Source organism: Staurois parvus, unplaced genomic scaffold (genome assembly GCF_062004578.1).
Source record: "Staurois parvus isolate SC_StPar_1 unplaced genomic scaffold, SC_StPar_1.0 ptg001694l, whole genome shotgun sequence".
Taxonomy (NCBI): Eukaryota; Metazoa; Chordata; class Amphibia; order Anura; family Ranidae; genus Staurois; species Staurois parvus.
The window spans coordinates 900,582-919,202 of record NW_028319490.1 but is presented as its reverse complement, the minus strand read 5'-3'; the positions used below and the strand labels follow the sequence as shown (position 1 = coordinate 919,202).

At 41.9% G+C, this 18,621-nt stretch overlaps 1 protein-coding gene across 1 annotated transcript in view; it reads left to right on the top strand.

The window, feature by feature from the left end:
- Nucleotides 1-1,868: 1,868 nt before the first annotated feature.
- Nucleotides 1,869-18,621, top strand: part of LOC149434725 (proteinase-activated receptor 1-like) — a 104,131-nt gene continuing 87,378 nt past the window's right edge. The window contains exon 1 of the mRNA XM_089663470.1: nt 1,869-1,950. Coding sequence (XP_089519596.1) covers nt 1,869-1,950 — 82 coding nt within the window. The remainder of the gene's footprint in view (nt 1,951-18,621) is intronic.

Below are 18,621 nucleotides of genomic sequence, written 5' to 3'. Positions count from 1 at the left end.
TTCCCACTGACCACGAATGTAAGGGACATTCTTCCCACTGACCACGAATGTAAGGAATATTTTTCCCAATTTTTCTTTATGAAAAGTCTTGCAATCAATAAACATAAAGTCATATACAGAATATACAAAAATAAATAATTATATACATATTTACACAAAAATGAATAAAGCAAAATCTGCTATCAAACAAAAGCAAATCTCTCATAAATGAACATGTCATTACTGGGGGAATTTAATCTTACTAAGACTTACATCACTACACCGAACATCAAACCTGAGAGGTCAAGAAACCACCCCGCCGCCATTATGCATGCAGACCTTTTTCAAAAGATCTTAACCAACAAAAACTAATGGAGTGAAAAAAACAGCATAAGAAAAGACCCCCTCACACAGAGATGGACAGTTCACCAAAGGCAGGTCTGATATTCCTCCACACCCTTATCCAGACTGCCCGAGACTCCTGCCATTCTCAAGACTCTGAATCTTCCCACCCTCACCCAGAATATCGTTCACCACCACCTCAATAGCGAGGACATTCTTCCGCAGGATAACCTGACACCGTGCATTCCACGTAAAGTAACGAACAACTATACTAACTAGAAAAAGTGTATCCAAATCAAAGTCCCAGAGAGCTGAGAAAGCCCCATACACCTACTCCGCATAACACATGTGATAGACAAAGGAGATGTCCAGAACCCTCCCCACTCTTTTATATACCTCTATGTTAAAGGGACACTGGAGCAGAAAGTGGTCCATAGACTCCACAGGGCGGTGCTTCAGGTTCCCTCTCACATAGAGCCTTCCATTGGAAATTTGGGATACATTCAAATAATGAAAATTTTGTATTAATTTTGATTCAAACGAGACAAATCACACATGTCTATATTTTAATTGTTTTCTGTATTTTAGCTTTTTATCCCTGTATATCAATACTATCTGAAATGGACTTGCCCTCCAGAGGATTCCCCCCCCCTTCCTGACCAGGCCATTTTTTGCGTTATGGCGCTGCGTTATTTTAACTGACAATTGAGCGGTTATGCAATGCTGCACACAAATTAAATTTAAAGTTTTTATTTTTTGCGCTATAACAAAAAGACCATCAATCTTGAGAAAAGAACAATATATGTGACTTTTTGCTATTAAACATGTCCAGTAAAAAAATTAACAAAATTAAATTTTGTCGTAAATTTAGGCCAAAATGTATTCTGCTCCATGTCTTTGCTAAAAAAATCCAAATACGTGTACATTCATTGGTTTACGTGAAAGTTATAGCGTCTACAAATGGTGGTATGGCCTCTTCATTGCTAGACAGGGACATGGCTGACATTTTTCTTAGCCAGTCCAGCAGTCCTGACCCTGCACAGGACAGTCCAGTGGAATCCCCTTCTTACCCACCTGCGGCCCCGGCATACTCGGGGACTTGGTGCTCATTGTCCGATTTGCTGATTTGTTACAGAGGGAGCTGGACAAAGCCACCACTAAATTGGCATCAACCTGAAGCAGGATTTTCCTTAGTTGGGAAACCACCTAGAAAATATTGAATCTAAAGATGATGATACTGTCCACAGAGTCTCCCAAAATTCTAACATGATTATTGAATTGCAAGATCGCCTAGAACAAGCTTACGCAAAAATAGACGATATTGAAAACCATGCTCGGTGATGCAATTTCTGCATTAGGGGTCTCCCTGAAATAGTGAAAGATGTTACCTCCATTACTTATTCTCTCATGCAGCCTGCAGTACCAGACATCGACGGAATCCATATGGAAATAGATCACATTAATAGGGCCTTAGTTCCTTTGAAGCCAGATTGGACCCCTCGGGATGTGATTGTAAAGCCCACTTCTTTCTTGTTAAGGAGGCAGTGATGCGATATGCTCCAGATCTGGAACTTGATAGCTACAAAATTCAAGTCTTCGCAGATATTTCCCAAGCAACCATCCAAAAAAGTAGGGCCTTTAAACCTTTGCTCTCCCCTTTGATTCAAAGGGACATCCGCTATAGATGGAACTATCCTTTCCGCTTGCAATTCACCTATAACAGCAAATCATATTCCTTTTCTATGTTCAACAAAGGAGAAAAAACCTCTGGGCTTAATTTATCTTAGCCCCTCGTCCAAGAGCCCATCCAAAGCTACTGGCCCGCCTTCTCCACTTTTGCTCCTGTGGTCTCCTGCTTCCATGAAGAAATCTACAGCTTCACGCCATGTTACCTGGGAACTACCTGTTTACTGCTAGTCAATTTTTCTTGGCAGTGGCCTCTGAGGGGTTCCATCATGGGGCATTGGCCACTGCATATGTTTTTTTAACTGGTTTTGATGCGCCTTTAACTTTGGTAGTTTTTGTTCTCTGGTCTTTACTGGTTTTGGGACAAATTAATTTTTTTCCTTTTTTGCAATATGTTAATAATTATGTGTATATGCTTCCATATGTGTTCCATAGTGCCGGGAAGAGCATATGTACTCTCCCACTCCGAAACACTCTTCCCATTGCTTGGATCTGGTGGAGACTCTTCTGTTTCCTGACCTTGCATCTGGGTTAATTGTTTGCTTTATCCTGTTATGTTATACGTTGTCTTTATAACATTTTGTGTAATGCTAGGCACTCTCTGGCCTCTGCATCTCCTGTTCTCCTTTTCTCTTTCCACTTACGTTCTTAACTTTTCATACGTTGGACAACTTTCATGCTATTAACCCCTTCAAGTTGGCACCTCCCAGCCCTTTAAGGGGTTTCTGACACTAAGAGGCGGGACAGGGTTTAGGGTCATGTGACCGCCGTGATTGGATGTCACAGCAATCACAAAATCGGAAAGGTCCCGATCGCAAGGAAAGATCTTGATCTTTCTGTGGGATGCCAACCCACGTGCTGGGAGTGCACAGGGCGCGTGCTCTCAGCACATGTTTGTTTACAAATGTTACGCAAATATGAGGCCGCTCGGCGTCAAGGCCCAGCCACTGAGAGGCTTCATATTTGCGTACAGTCGGCGTAAAGAGGATAAACTTAAATTCCCTTCTAAACAAAGTTGAAAATTTGCACAATTACTGTATCATTATGATTTCATTGATGCTTGGAGAGAGGCTAATCCCACCTCTAGAGATTATTCTCATTTCTCTAGGGCTCATAACCACTATTCTCATATTGACCATGTTTTCCTCCTTTCAGGATTGCTACCTAAACTGTGCTGTAAAATTGTATCTACACCCTGCTCAGATCACGACCCCGTGGTGCTGACATTTAACCTCCCTAACGGTCTGATTATGTCAGTATTTCTGTGCTCAAAGCTGTAAATTTTTTTCAATGGAAATACGTAGTTTTTTTATTGTAGTCCTGTAATTCTTAGGAATAACTCACTGAAATCTGTCCGAAAAAGAGTCAAGTAAACATCCCGGGTATGATAACATTTGAAACACGAAATCATAAATCATAATATAATAAATAATCATAAAAAATAATAATATAATAATTATAATACATTTAATTCAATAATATAATCAAACCAAAAACACTGAAATCTGAAATATAGCGCCAAGTTCGCACATCGCTGAGCTCAGTCGCAGAATCGTTTTCAGTGTCTGATGAGGAATTTCCCCCACGAATCATTATCACTCAATTCTGCAAGTGGTTCTGATTTACTATCGCTGTTCTCTAGGCAGTCTAAAACCGATTTTGACCTAAAAGGACACTTTTTGGCCGCCATGGACGTTTCTCAGTTTCCAGGCAGAAAGAACAGTAAAAATGCAGGCAGGGCGCCGGACAAAGCACTCGGGACAAAATGTATGTGAAATGGTTTGATACAGTAATGTAATACTATCAGATTTTAGTGTATTGAGTGAATGTCAAATGTTTAAATTTTTGAAGTTCCCACAGGTTTGATCCCCTGTATGTCCTGTACATTCCGACGTTGCAAGGGACGGAACCTGGAAGACGGATGCTGGCATTGGCCGGAGGACATGTCCGGGGATGCTGCAGGGGAGACATCACGGGAGCGCAGGACAAGGTAAGTGATCCCAGAGCAACACTGCAGTGTAATCCCGAGTGTAGCTCGGGGTTACTACTTCTGGTACTGAAAGTTAACCCCGAGCTACACTAGGAAATACCGCCAGAGGGTTAATAACTTGATGGCTAAATTGGCCACAGACTGGGGGGAGGAGCCTGAACATGGCGCCTGTGGGGAGCGAGCGGCACTAGCTCCTTGCTAGGTCCCGCTTCCCGACCTTCCCAGTGACCCTCAGCAGGAACCGACTCACCGGAGTCTGGAGGGCTGTGGAGCAGAGCCCGGAGAGCCGGAGATGGGAGCTGGACGGAGGCTGCAGCGACGCGCCGGTTCCCCCGGTGCTACATGAGAGAGAGATCTGAGGGGCTGGGAGGAGAGGTGACGTTGCGGGAGCACGTGACCAGCCGCGGAGGATCTCTGGGGGAAAGAGGAAGCTGGCCGGTTTCCTGATGTGACAGGGAGCCGCTGGCTCACTGTTGCCTATACCCCCTGGCTGGCTGATCGATCCTGTGTCAGGGAGACCCGTGAGTACCAGGAGACCCACCCTGCTTCCCTGGGACGAATCCCAATGAGAAAAGGAAAAAAAGAGGCACAGCATTGGAAACCCAGAGGAATCCCCCCCCCGAGGACTGAGCTGCAGTGAAAGCCCTCCACTCAAGCTTGGAGCCACCGTCCTGAGAAGAGAAGGGTGAGTGAGAGCTGTTGGGGGCTTATTGCATAGTGGACCCCTGAGTGACATAGGGGACCAAGGGGTGAAGGAGGGGAGGGGAGGATTCCCAGGGTTTAGAAGAGAAGAAGAGAAGAGGCCCAGGTGTCCTAGGAGAGCAAAACATATAGGAAAAATAGCAAGCCTGTCTGGTCCACAAATCATAAAGGAGCGGTATAACCCCATCTTGAGAATATGGAAGAAAAAAGATATACAGAGGATATGAAGAATAAAGGTCCTAAGGGAGCAGGGCTCAAAGGGTCTCAAACAGGCATGATAAAGAAATTTACATCACATGGAAATATTACGCCAGAAAGGGCCCAAGGCGCAAGTGCAAAAGGGGAAATGGACACTAGCTCAGGAAATAGTCCTAGATTATCATTGGGCATGAATAGCAGCTGTAGCCAACAAATAGCATATGGCTTGGGAAAAAAAGAATTTGACGGTGAACTACAAGTACCAAATAAGAAGGAGATGATAGAAATGTTTCAAAGTTTGGAGAAAACGATAAAACATGAAATGACAGCTATTCAAAATGATTTAGGGCATCTGCTATCGAGAATGGAAGAAACAGAGGAGAAAGTTAAACCCAGGCCCAAACCATAGATAATCTAAGGAAAAAAATAAACCATTTGGAGAATACCCAGAAAAAATTGATCTATAGGATGGAAGTTCAAGAATATAAAGAAAGAAGGTGTAACCTTAGAGTACGAGGAATTCCAGAGACTGCAAAAGGGGAAACATTATATGAACTAGTTAAAAAAATGTTAAACTCCATAAGAGACAGACCTGAAACAGACGGGATCAAATTAGATGGAGTGTTCAGAACAGGAAAGTTCAAACAGGCTACTGAGAAGGAAAGACCAAGAGATATAATTGTCCAGTTCCAAAAATTTGGGGTCAAAGATGAGATATGGAAGAAGATCAAGGGAAGATCATTAATTAAGTATGGAGATTTGACTATCCAAATTTATGCGGACTTAACATCAGAGACCCTATGGAGAAGGAGATCCCTGAGACCCCTGTTGGAGCAAATGAGAAAACAGAATGTGCAGTATAGATGGGGTACCTCAGCATCTCTAATTGGCTGGAAAAATGGGGTTACAGCTTATTTGAGATTCCTGGAGGAACTGAGAGATTTTTGTGATAGACTGGACTTGCAAAGAATGGAGATAGCTGGGTGGGAAGAAGAAGAAAAAGGAGATACAGATGATACAAGAAAAGAGGACTGGCAGCGGGTCGGGGGGAGGGGGAGGGAGGCCCCGGGGTTGGGGAGAAAAAGGAGGGAGAATTAAGTAAAGAATTTTTAATTTTTTTTCCTCTCTCACCCCCCTTGTCTCTCCCCTGTTGATGTGGAAGTCCTTATGAAAGCTCCGGTTAAGGGGGGGAAGTAAAGATTCTTGCTGAGTCCAGTTGATAGAGAGAGGGGATCTGGGGAGGTCGGAGGAGAGGGGAGCCATACATGGGCGGAGCTTACGCCCAAAGTTTTAAATCAATAGTGGAAATAGATCCACAAATGATTTGTAGGCAGTTTACAAGCCTAAAAATGGGTAGGGGAAAAATAAGAGAGGGTGAGGGGATGTTGGGCTAATACTCTGCACGATAGTGGGGCCTAATAGGAGGAGGCGAATTAGAGGAGAGATAGACAGAATTAAGAAGGATGGAAGAAATACAGTTTATAACATATAATGTGAATGGGTTGAATTGTCCTGGGAAAATATTTAAGTTGTTTAAAGAGTTACATCACAGGGCTACGTCAGTGGTATTTTTACAGGAGACACATTTTGAGATAGAGTCAAATGTGAAATTAAAATCCAAATATTATCCAACATGGTATTACGCTGACTCTCCAATTAAAAGAGCAAAAGGGGTGGCAATAGGATTGGCAAAGAATATGAGATTTGAGCTGGAGGATAGAAAGACCGATCTGGAGGGGAGATTCCTGTTCTTGAAAGGTAAACTACAAGGAATCGAGTGTACATTAGCCAATATATATTGCCCCAACAAGAAGCCGGAGATCTATTTGAAGGGTCTGCTGAAAAAATTGATAGATTTTAAAAAAGGCCGTTTGATAGTAGCAGGAGATTTAAATCTCTGTATGGATCCACAAAAGGATGCAACCTCCTCTGTGCAGAGAGAAGGTGGTAGGTCTCTGAGCGCTTTGAAAAAAGTGATCCACGAGTACCAACTGGTGGACACCTGGAGAATAATGCATATGAAAGACAGAGACTATACCTTCTTCTCCAATGCACATGAGATATACTCGAGACTGCATTATATTTTAATAGACCATCAACTCATTGAACTGTTGGTTAAAATAGAAATAGAGATAAGTACATTCTCGGATCATGCCCCTGTCATAATGAAAATGGGATGGGGAAGACGGTGGACGGGAGGCTTAGGATGGAGGTTAAATGAGGCCCTTCTCTTGGATGAGGATATAGCTCAGAAGATCGGGGAAGAGATCAAGGTATATTTTAAGGAGAATGAGACAGAGGAAGTATCGACAGCTACAGTATGGGAAAGCCATAAGGTATATATAAGAGGAATCCTGATTGCGATGGGAGCAAGGAAGAAAAAAGAAAGAAGAGAGGGTTAGTGGGCTTCTAAAAGAAATCCTGGACTTGGAGCAGATACAAAAGAAGAAAATAACAAGAGAAACAAGACAGAAGTTAATGGATAAAAAAGATGAGCTAGAGAGATTGATGGAAGAGGAGAGGAGAAGAGTATATAACAAAGTATTAAGCAAAAGATATAGATGGGGAGACAGACCAGGAAAATACTTAATGAGAGCTCTGAATAAAAAGAAAAATAGGAATTATATAGAAAAGATAAAAAGTCCTAAGGGGGAGTTGGTCCACTCAACTAAAGAGATTATTAAAGTGTTCACGGAGTACTATAGAAAGTTGTATAATATTAGTCCCCAAGGCTCTCCAAAAGAAAATGGAGAGGGTATCAACGAAAAAAGGATGATATATTTAAAAAAACGCGGGATTACCGAAGCTAAGTGAAGCACAATTGAACTCCTTGGATGCGGAAATTTCCCAGGAAGAAATAAAAGCAGCATTAAGAAGTACAGGGGGTGGAAAAAGTCCAGGACCGGATGGTTACACAGTTAAGTACTATAAAAAATATAGTGAATTATTGTTACCTAAGCTGAAGAAGTACATGAACGATCTGGGAGGTGGGATGGAGGGGAGAAGAGAATCTCTTCAGGCCCATGTTGTACTCATTCACAAGGAGGGAAAAGATCCTTCTCAGTGCTCCAGCTATAGACCAATTTCATTACTGAACACCGATACTAAGTTGTACGCAAAGGTTCTAGCAAATAGGCTGAAAGACCTCCCCCTTTGAAAATGTGTGTGTCACACGAAACGCGTCAGGGAGGTGCCCCCCAACTGTCTGGACTTACCATTGAGCAGCCTTATGATCCTGCAATTGGATTTGTAAGTGTGTTTTACCTTTTTGTAATTACTGCACAAATAAATTACATACTACACTATCAAAGCTTTTGGGCCTGTGGCTCTCTTATTTTGGAGGGAGCCCGGGCTTTTTTGAAGGTGCTTGATTCACCTTGGTCTCCTTTGGGTTGCTGACTGATTTGCTGGATTAATCCCCTCACTGGCTGATGTATATCTCTGGGATCTCTGTCCTGCTGTCCTGGGAACATGACATCTAGTGGCGATAGATAAGATGACATCATCCTCTGCAGTGGCTTCCTTTCAGAGTACCAGGAGTAGGTCTTAATTACTGCATGCTCCATGTCCTGAGACATCTGGTTAGTGCAAGCTATTCTCAGTTTTTTCATCACAAGAGTCACGTACTTCCCTCTGGTTTCTCAACCTCTGATGCATCACAGAAGTCACGAGTTCAATATTTCTATACTCTAATGTTTTCTATTTTCATCATGAATCTTGCTTAATTTAAATTGTATTTATACAATCAGGTTAATCTCTTTATATGAGCGCTGCATAATTTTATTACAGGCTGAAAGACCTAATGCCTGAATGGATTCATGGAGATCAGGTGGGCTTTGTCCCAGGGAGAGAGGGTAGAGATAACGGGTTGAGAACTCTGATGCTTATTCAGAAAAGTAGAAAAGGGAAAGCCCCGGTGGTGCTCTTGTCGATTGATGCCGAAAAGGCGTTTGATAGAGTGGACTGGGGCTTTATGATGGACAACTTAGAAGTGTTGGGGATTGGAGAGAGAATGCGTGAGTGGATAGGTAAATTATATAGGGAGCCCACCGCAATCATCACGGTAAATGGGGAGAGGTCGGAATCCATTGGGATGTCCAATGGAACAAGACAGGGCTGCCCACTGTCCCCCCTATTGTATGTTTTGACATTGGAACCCCTGTTGTCAATGATAAGGAATAGTGGAGCGGTAAAGGGAATCCAGACAGAAAATATAGAACATAAAGTAGCGGCCTTTGGGGATGACCTGTTGTTTTATGTGGGGAACCCCTGAATAACACTACCAAATATAATGAAGATCCTGAAGAAATATGGTGAACTATCAAATCTAAAAATTAATCCAACAAAAACAGAGATCCTGAACATCAATATACCAAAGAGCGAAAAAGAAAAGCTACAAAAAGAATTCCCCTTTACATGGAGAGAAAAAGATATAAAATACCTAGGAATAAAACTTGCTATCTCATATAAACAATTGTATAGATTAAACTATATTTCTTTGATAAATGAGACCAAGGAAGAATTAAAAATATTAGAAGGAGGAAATTGATCATGGTTAGGACGTATAAACCTAGTTAAAATGGTAATTATACCTAAAATACTGTATAGATTTCAAATGGTTCCAATCAAACTCCCAGAGGCTTTTTTTAAGATAATAAAAAAAATGTTAAGATATATATGGAGGAATAAAAAACCAAGAATATTATATGAAACATTGAGTAGGACTAAAGAGAAAGGGGGAATGGGACTACCTGATGTCAAGAGATACTATAAAGCAGTAATTTTAGCAAGAATTTATGATTGGACATTTAACCATAAGGGGAAAAGTTGGGTAAAAATTGAAAACGATCTGAGTGGAATTAGCTTGAGTAAGATGATATGGGTTCCAGCACATTATAGAAGAATTAAAGTAAGCACAAGTATTTACACTTTAAATGTTTTAAGGGTATGGGATAATTTACACAAAAACATGAAATGGGAATTCAACTCTATATTAATGCCTCTTGCCCCCAGGAAAGGAGGAGATATCAGGGAGATGGTTTAAAAAGGAAGATATCCAATTGAGAGATGTTCTGGTAGAGGGGGATTTGAGACCATTTAGAGAATTAAAAGAGAAAAAGGGAGATATTTTTACTAGAATAGATGAGTGGAAATACTATCAATTAAAATGTTTCATTGGAAATCTCCCGAAACCCCTGAGATTAAAAAAGGAGTGGAATATGTTTGAAAGGCTGTTAGAATCACGTAGAGATGGGAAACACGGTATTGCTAAAATCTATAGAATACTCACAGAATTAGACACAAACACAAAGTTAACTTTTATAACGAAATGGGAAAGAGATATGGAAGTAGTGTTAGATGAGGATAAACAGAGAAAGATGTTTAGATTGATACACGAGAACGTTAGTATGAGAGAGGTGGAGATTAATTATAAGTGTTTGACACGATGGCATATTACACCGAGTATTGAGCACAAGATGAGTGGGGAAAATTCAAAAATGTGTTGGAGAGGATGTGGGGAGATTATTATTATTATTATTATACAGTATTTATAAAGCGCCATTAGTTCGCTCAGCGCTGTACATTACAGAGGGGGACAGAACATGTGACAGAACAATACCAATACAATGCAAAACATGAGGGGATTGAGGGCCCTGCTCTTTGGAGCTTACAATCTAGGAGGGAGGGGATGGTGGCACAGGAGGAGATAGCTGTGGGGGATGGAGTGGTAGAAAGAGTGGAGGAGGTCGGAAAGTTAGCAGGGGGTGGGGTAGGCTTCCCTGAAGAGATGGGTTTTCAGGGTGCGCCTAAAGGAGAGGAGAGTAGGTGATAATCTGATGGGTTGGGGCAGGGAGTTCCAGAGGATGGGTGACACCCTGGAGAAGTCCTGGAGGCGGGCATGGGAGGAGGAGACCAGGGAACTAGAGAGAAGGAGGTCTTGTGAGGAGCGGAGTGTGCGTGCTGGGCGGTACTTGGATATTAGGTCAGTGATGTAGTTTGGGGCAGTATGGTGGACGGCTTTGTACGTCAGTGTTAGGATTTTGAATTTGATCCGTTGCGGAATCGGAAGCCAGTGGAGGGATTGGCAGAGGGGGGTGGAGGAGACGGAGCGGTTGGAAAGGTGAATGAGTCTGGCAGCCGTATTCAGGATCGACTGAAGCAGGGATAGCCAGCGGCGAGGCAGGCCAGTGAGGAGGTGGGCACGGTGTTTCACATATGGTGGCAATGTCCGAAAATTCAAGCTTTTTGGAAGACAATAGTTAAATTGATTGAAATAATAATGGGAAATGACATAGGGTTAGACCCAACGATGTGTCTCCTACATAATGTCGAGACATCAGTAAACAAATACAAAGAATCAGGCATATGGTACTATTTAAACGCTGCAAAAGGTCTGATACCCAAGTTTTGGCAGAAAACAGAGGTGCCGAAGGAGGAAGACTGGATCAATAGAGTAAATCAGATTAGTAGAATGGAAAAATTTTACCATATGCAGGAAGATAGGATGGGAGTATACTATATGAGATGGGAAAAATGGGAAAAATCAGGATTGAAAGAGAAATATAGAAAACTATAAACTAGGACGTTACCTAAAGTTATGCCTCGAGAGATTAGAGTGGGAGAGAGCTTGCAGAGGGGAGGGAGGGGGAAGGGGGGTGGGAATGGGTTGGGAGGGGCGGGAAATAAAATTACACTGTTCAACAGGTAAAACGTTTTGGGCATAAAATTAGCTAATCTTACATAATTTTGGGGTGCTGAAAACGAAAATGACCCTAAAAAATGTTGATTGGCTCTAGTTTCCATGATATATTCACCCATCTAATGACGTAAGCCATTCAAAATTATGATGCAACTTCAGCTGCATATTGCGCAATTGATACTGGTGACCAATAGAAAATTGCATGTATACTGAGATGATGCAATATTAGCCTTTAATTGCATCACTTCACTGCATAAAAGCTGCAGTATCTGTAGCTGATTGTAGTTTGCAGCGTCTTTACATTTCGTTTTATGCTTATATAGGCTACTCAGTAATGCCTCGAACTTGTGTGAATAAAGCAGATAATTTCTGCTATATCTGCGGTGAAATAACTTTTATCTCACAAAAAAGGAGGATAACAGGAATGATTAAGAAAGCCTACAACTTGTATTTTGGCTGCAAGATAGGAGACCAGGACAAGAGCTGGGCACCACATATATGCTGCAATTCTTGTGGGACGGCACTGGAGCAATGGTTGAATGGAAAAAAGGCATCTATGCCTTTCGCTGTGCCAATGATTTGGAGAGAGCCAACAGATCATGTTAGTAATTGTTACTTTTGTATGGTGCCTCCAATTGTAAAAGGGCTAAATAAGAAGAAAAAGTTATCTGTGCACTATCCAAATATTCCATCGGCAATACGTCCAGTTCCTCATGGAGAGGGGCTACCAATTCCTAAAGCCCCAGAATCCTTCGTGGTTGAGTCAAGTGAGGAAGAACCTGAAGCGTGTAGTCACGTGCAGTTGTAAGAGATAGCCCTTTCCTCGAATACAAGAGAAAAGCCAAGAGAAGCAAAACCGACACAAACTGAAGACAAAACTAGTGAGAATCCTAAGGATTAAAATGATTCAACTTAGCTTATGGCTATAATTTTTCTTGGTAATCCTATGCAATATATTATGCCATTTAGGCTTTGTTATGTAGTCATATCACTTGCTTTATATTTGTGGAAAGACATCTATCTATATAATTATTGTGCATTATGTAGTCATTACGCCTATAGTAGAAAACTTTCCGTTTACAGAAAAACTAGAGCCAATTGACAAATTTCATTGTTATATTTGAACTCAGAATGTGAAATTCACTAAGAAATGGATCCTTTTGTTTCCAAAACTGGCAAAAAATAAAAATTTGTTGAACAGTGTTATTAGAAGAGTTATTAGAAGGGGAAAAGTAGAAATGTAATGAATATTTATATGTATTGTGTTTCCTTTTATGGATTTTTTTGTAATAACAATAAATTAAAAAAAAAAAGTTGCATTACTGAAATAAATGAACTTTTGCACACTATTCTAATTTTTTGAGTTTCACCTGTATAGCGCAAAAAGTAAAAACTGCAGAGGTGATAAAATACCACGAAAAGAAAGCTCTATTTGTGGGATAAATGTACATAAATTTAATTTGGGTGCAGCGTTTTGTTTACAAACAGTTCTCCCACCTCGGAGATGCTTGGCAATCACTGGGCGCCGGCCATTAATCACCGCCGAGGACCCGGTGATTGACAGCCAAGGCTGCAAATGGTGGTCCAGAAATGCAAAATCACATTTATATATACACGTGATTTTGGGCACCGCTGCTGTACTGTAGCGGTATTTCTGCTTTATGGAGGCAGTAAAGAGGTTAGTATCACCCTGAGATTTTCACCAAATGTAAGTAAAACAGGTTATTATCAATGATACCGTATCTGGCAGCTACAGACGTACAACTTTTTAATTCAAACATTAAATTCAACCATTGGTTTTTGTGTCCTTTTTTTATCTTGACTATGTAAGTAGGTAGAGGCAAAAAGTGACCAATCTTCCAAGATACAAAAAATAAACTGCATAACAAAGTGGTCAGCTATTGCAGGGAAATGCATTCTAAAGGTGGTAATTGAGTCACGGAAATTTGTGGGTTCATTCTGAGTGGAGCAGCACACAAGCTTTAATTGTGTAATTTGGACTCTTATGAATTGAAGACAATGGCATTGATTCCTTACAATATTGTGTTTACATGTTTTTTTTATTTTATTTATTTCAGGTACTTATATAGTGCTGTCCATGTATGCAGTGCTTTACATACATACAGTATCTCCCAGAAGTGAGTCCCCCCCCTCACATTTTTGTAAACATTTTATTCTATCTTTTCATGTGACAGCACTGAAGAAATGACACTTTGCTACTTTGCTAGTGAGTGTACAGCTTGTATAACGTGTAAATTTGCTGTCCCCTAAAAATAACTCAACCCACGCCATTCATGGCAACAAAAGTGAGTCCACCTCTAAGTGACAAGGTCCAAATTTGGTCCAATTAGCCATTTGTCCTCCCCGGTGTCATGTGACTTGTTCCTGTTACAAGATCTCAGGTGTGAATGGGGAGCGGGTGTGTTACATTTGGTGTTATCGCTCTCACTCTCTCATACTGGTCACTGGAAGTTCAACATGGCACCTCATGGCAAAGAACTCTCTGAGGATCTGAAAAAAAGAATTGTTGCTCTACATAAAGATGGCCTAGGCTATATGAAGATTGCCAAGACCCTGAAACTGAGCTGCAGCATGATGTCCAAGACCATACAGTGGTTTAACTGGACAGGTTCCAGTCAGAACAGGCCTCGCCATGGTTGACCAAAGAAATTGAGTGCACGTGCTCAGCGTCATATCCAGAGATTGTCTTTGGGAAATAGACGTATGAGTGCTGCCAGCATTGTTGCAGAGGTTTAAGGGGTGGGGGGGTCAGCCTGTCAGTGCTCAGACCATACGCAGCACATTGCATTTGTAACGGAACCGTCCTAGTCTGCGCTTGGGTATTTCCGTTATAATACCACTTCCCCATCCGAACACCGACCATGGACACCACCGCTGACCATACGAGACTAGGCAGCACCAGTCTTGAAATAAATCAGGAAATAGACTACTTTATTTTAACACAGATACAAGATATATACATTCAGGGGAAAAATACACCCTCTCCCTGCATAATGACACAGGGCGGAGCAATCCACATTTAGTAACAAGAGACACATAGGTATTCAAACTTCACTCCAGCAGACAGACCCATCAGGAGGGAAGAAGACAACCCCCCACTAAGCTAATACACAAACACAACCATCCCATAATAGTTTGCTCCCAAGCAAGACACACAACAGAACAATGGCATTCAACAATGAACAACCCCCCACACCAATATTAGGACAGATCACCCTGTACCCCTAACAGGCACAGGGTGACTTACACATAATAGGGGTATGGGGAGCTGAGACAGGGGTCTCCCCACCTCTCCAAAGTGAGCTGTGTTCCATGGACCCCCCACCCAAAGTGACTCCCGTCACAGCATCAAATTGGTCTGCATGGCTTTCATTCCAGAAGGAAGCCTCTTCTAAAGATGATGCACAAGAAAGCCCACAAACAGTTTGCTGAAGACAAGCAGACAAAGGACATGGATTACTGGAACCGTGTCCTGTGGTCTGATGAGACCAAAATCAACTGATTGGGTTCAGATGGTATCAAGTGGGTGTGGCGGCACCCAGGTGAGGAGTACAAAGACAAGTGTTGCTTGCCTACAGTCAAGCATGGTGGTGGGGGTGTCATGGTCTGGGGCCCCATGGTGGTGGGAGTGTCATGGTCTGGGGCTGCATGAGTGCTGCCGGCACTGGGGGGCTACAGTCATTGAGGGAACCATGAATGCCAACATGTACTGTGACATACCGAAGCAGAGCATGATCCCCTCCCTTTGGAGACTGGGCTGCAGGGCAGTGTTCCAACATGACAACGACCCCAAACACACCTCCAAGACCACCACTGCCTTGCTAAAGAAGCTGAGGGTCAAGGTGATGGACTGGCCAAGCATGTCTCCAGACCTAAACCCTATAGAGCATTTGTGGGGCATCCTCAAACGGTAGGTGGAGGAGCGCAAGGTCTCAAACATCCACCAGCTCCGTGATGTCGTCATGGAGGAGTGGAAGAGGACTCCAGTGGACATGTTGAAGTCCATGCCCTAGAGGGTTAAGGCAGTGCTGGAAAATAATGGCGGCCACACAAAATATTGACACTTTGGGCCCAATTTGGACCTTGTCACTTAGGTCTGGACTCACTTTTGTTGCCAACGGTTTAGACATTAATGGCAGTGTGTTGAGTTATTTTGAGGGGACAGCAAATTTCCATGTTATACAAGCTGTACACTGACTACGTCACATTGTAGCAAAGTGTCATCTCTTCAATGTTGTCACATGAAAAGAGAGAATCAAATATTTACATAAATGTGAGGGGGGGACTCACTTCTGGGAGATACTGTATATAGTACATTCACATCAGTCCCTAACCCTCACCAAGGTCCTTAACTCACATTCATACATACACATACTAGGGCCAATTTAGACAGGAGCCAATTCACCTACCAGCATGTCTTTGGAGTGTTGGAGGAAACTGGAGTACCCAGAGGAAACCCACGCAGGCACAGGGAGAATATGCAAACTTTAGGTAGGTGGTGCTGTGGTTGGGATTTGAACCAATCACCTGAGTGCTGCCAGGCAGAAGTGCCAACCATTTAGCCATTGTGCTGCCCCATTTTAAATAAAAGATCGGTCACTTACTACTACATTTTTTAATTTTAGGTATAAAGTGCTGTATCCATTGGGGAGATTCACCCTTCTGATTTGATATCAATTTCTGTCTTTTTAACAATGGTCACCAGGGCAGGAAAATCCAACATTTTACAGTTGTTACCAGAACAGAAATGGAAAGAAAATCTTCCAATGTGGACACCTTTTCCAGTGACAACAGTCTAATCGGGATGGGCCAAACACAGCCAGGTTTGGTTTAGTAAATATTCAGTGACACTGATCCATTCTAAACCCCAGTGAAATCAAAAGGAGCTGAACTTTGAATATCATGAAGGCCAATGTTCTAGGTCAATAGGAAGGGGATACTCAAACAAAGGGAATGGGGAGCTGGGCAGTGCCCTGGGGTATATGTACAAAAGCAGATTGTTATTGTTCAATGGGGGGAGGTTCTTTTTTGGTGGTTTAACCGCTTGGCGCCGGCGCCTCCCGGTCCTTTAAGGGTTTCAGAAGCTGGGAGGCTGGGCGGGGTTTTAGGGTCATGTGACCTCTGCGATTCGCCGTCACGGCAGTCACATGATCGGGAAACAGCCCGATCGAAAGAGGGGATCGGGACATTTCCGTGAGTACCGGACATGTGGGCTGGGAGCGCTCAGGGCGTGCGCTCTCAGCACATACGTTTTTATTAATTGCATGCAAACGTGCGACCGCTCAGCGTCAAGGCCCAGACACCGGGAGGCTGCACATTTGTGTGCGGCCGGTGCGAAGAGGTTAAAGGACAACATTAACCCCTTCACACTGGTGCCTCCTGGCCCTTTAAGGGGTTTCTGACGCTGTGAGGCGGGGGGGGAATTTAGGGGCATGTGACCACCGTGATTGGCTGTCACAGCAGTCACATGATCAGAATCGCAATGAGAGAGCAAATATGCGGCCGGTCTGCATCAAGGCCCAGCCGCCGAGTGGCCACATATTTGCGTACGCTCGGCGTGAAGGGGTTAAAACAATGCAATAATCCTTCAAATGACATGCTTAGGGGACACCTTAAGGCAGCATGTGGTATTACAGGACATTACAATTCTCATACCTGGCATCAGTGGCACGGTGTTGGGGACGCACATAAACTGCATGTGTAATAATCAGCTTTCTTGGCTTACAAACAGCAGCAACTTTGATTGATTTCCCCTCAAAAATCATTTTTTAGGGAGTTTTTGCTAAGCTTTTCTTGTTTCGCAGTAATAGGCCGCACACACAGATATTTGTCTGATTGGTCAGAGGCCATTGATGGAACTCTGACGTGTCCAATCAATCTGGCAGAGTTGAAAACAATTGAAAGCTGACTATTATTTAACCACTTGACCTCTGGAAGGTTTTACCCCTTTCATCACCAGAGTATTTTTTTTGCTATTTAGCACTGTGCTACTTTAACTGGCAATTGCGCGGTCATGCAACACTGTACACAAATGGAATTTATATCTTTTTATTCTACACAGAAATTTCCTTTGTTGGCATTTATCACCACTGTTTTTTTTTTCATTTCTTATTAGATAAATGAAAATAACAAAAGTTTTTTCAGCATTCAGCTTTGTCAAATTTGAATGACAATTGCACGGTCATGCAACAGTGTACCAAAACAAAATTGTGACCTTTTTTCACACAAATAGAGCTTTCTTTTGGTGGTATTTAATCACTGTTTTTGTTTAATTTCTTGCTAAAAAAAAATAAAAAAGACCAAACATTTTGAAAAAAAAAACACATTTATTTTAATTTCTGTTATAAAAGTTTGCAAATAAATAATTGTTGTTCATAAATTTAGGCCAAAATGCATTCTGCTACATTTCTTTGGTGAAAAAAAAACAAAATCAGTGTTAATTATTTAGTCTGTAGGAAAGTTATAGAGTCCACAGGCTATGGTATACGTCTTAAAATTGATCAATCCTGATATACTGACGGCCGAGATTATTTCTTGAGGCCCAAAAATGCCAGGAAAGTGCAAATACCACCTCCAAATGACTCCTTTTTAGTAAGTATTTAGTAATTGATATGGTGAGTTGTCTGAAGTTGCATTTTTTTTGTCATCTTGTTTTTAAATATTAAGAAATTTAATTAAAAAATCAAATTTTTTTTAAGATACTTTCACCAGTGCAGTACAGCCTCATCAGATAATTGATGTGGTGGTGATCAGGGACACTGAATAGTGGCAGTACGAAAAAAAAATGATTCTTAAATTTTTTTCCTTTTTTTACAATTTGTTCTTAACTCACTGTGACCAGAGCAATAGAATGTTACCATAGTAACATTGTACTACTCTGGGGAAGTGATCAGGATTTTTTTTTGTACATTTCACTGCATAAGTAAGCACTTTACTGAATGATATAGAACAATTCAGGTTGTTTTGTTGTGATTAGCTGTTATTGGTCGCAGCTAATCACATG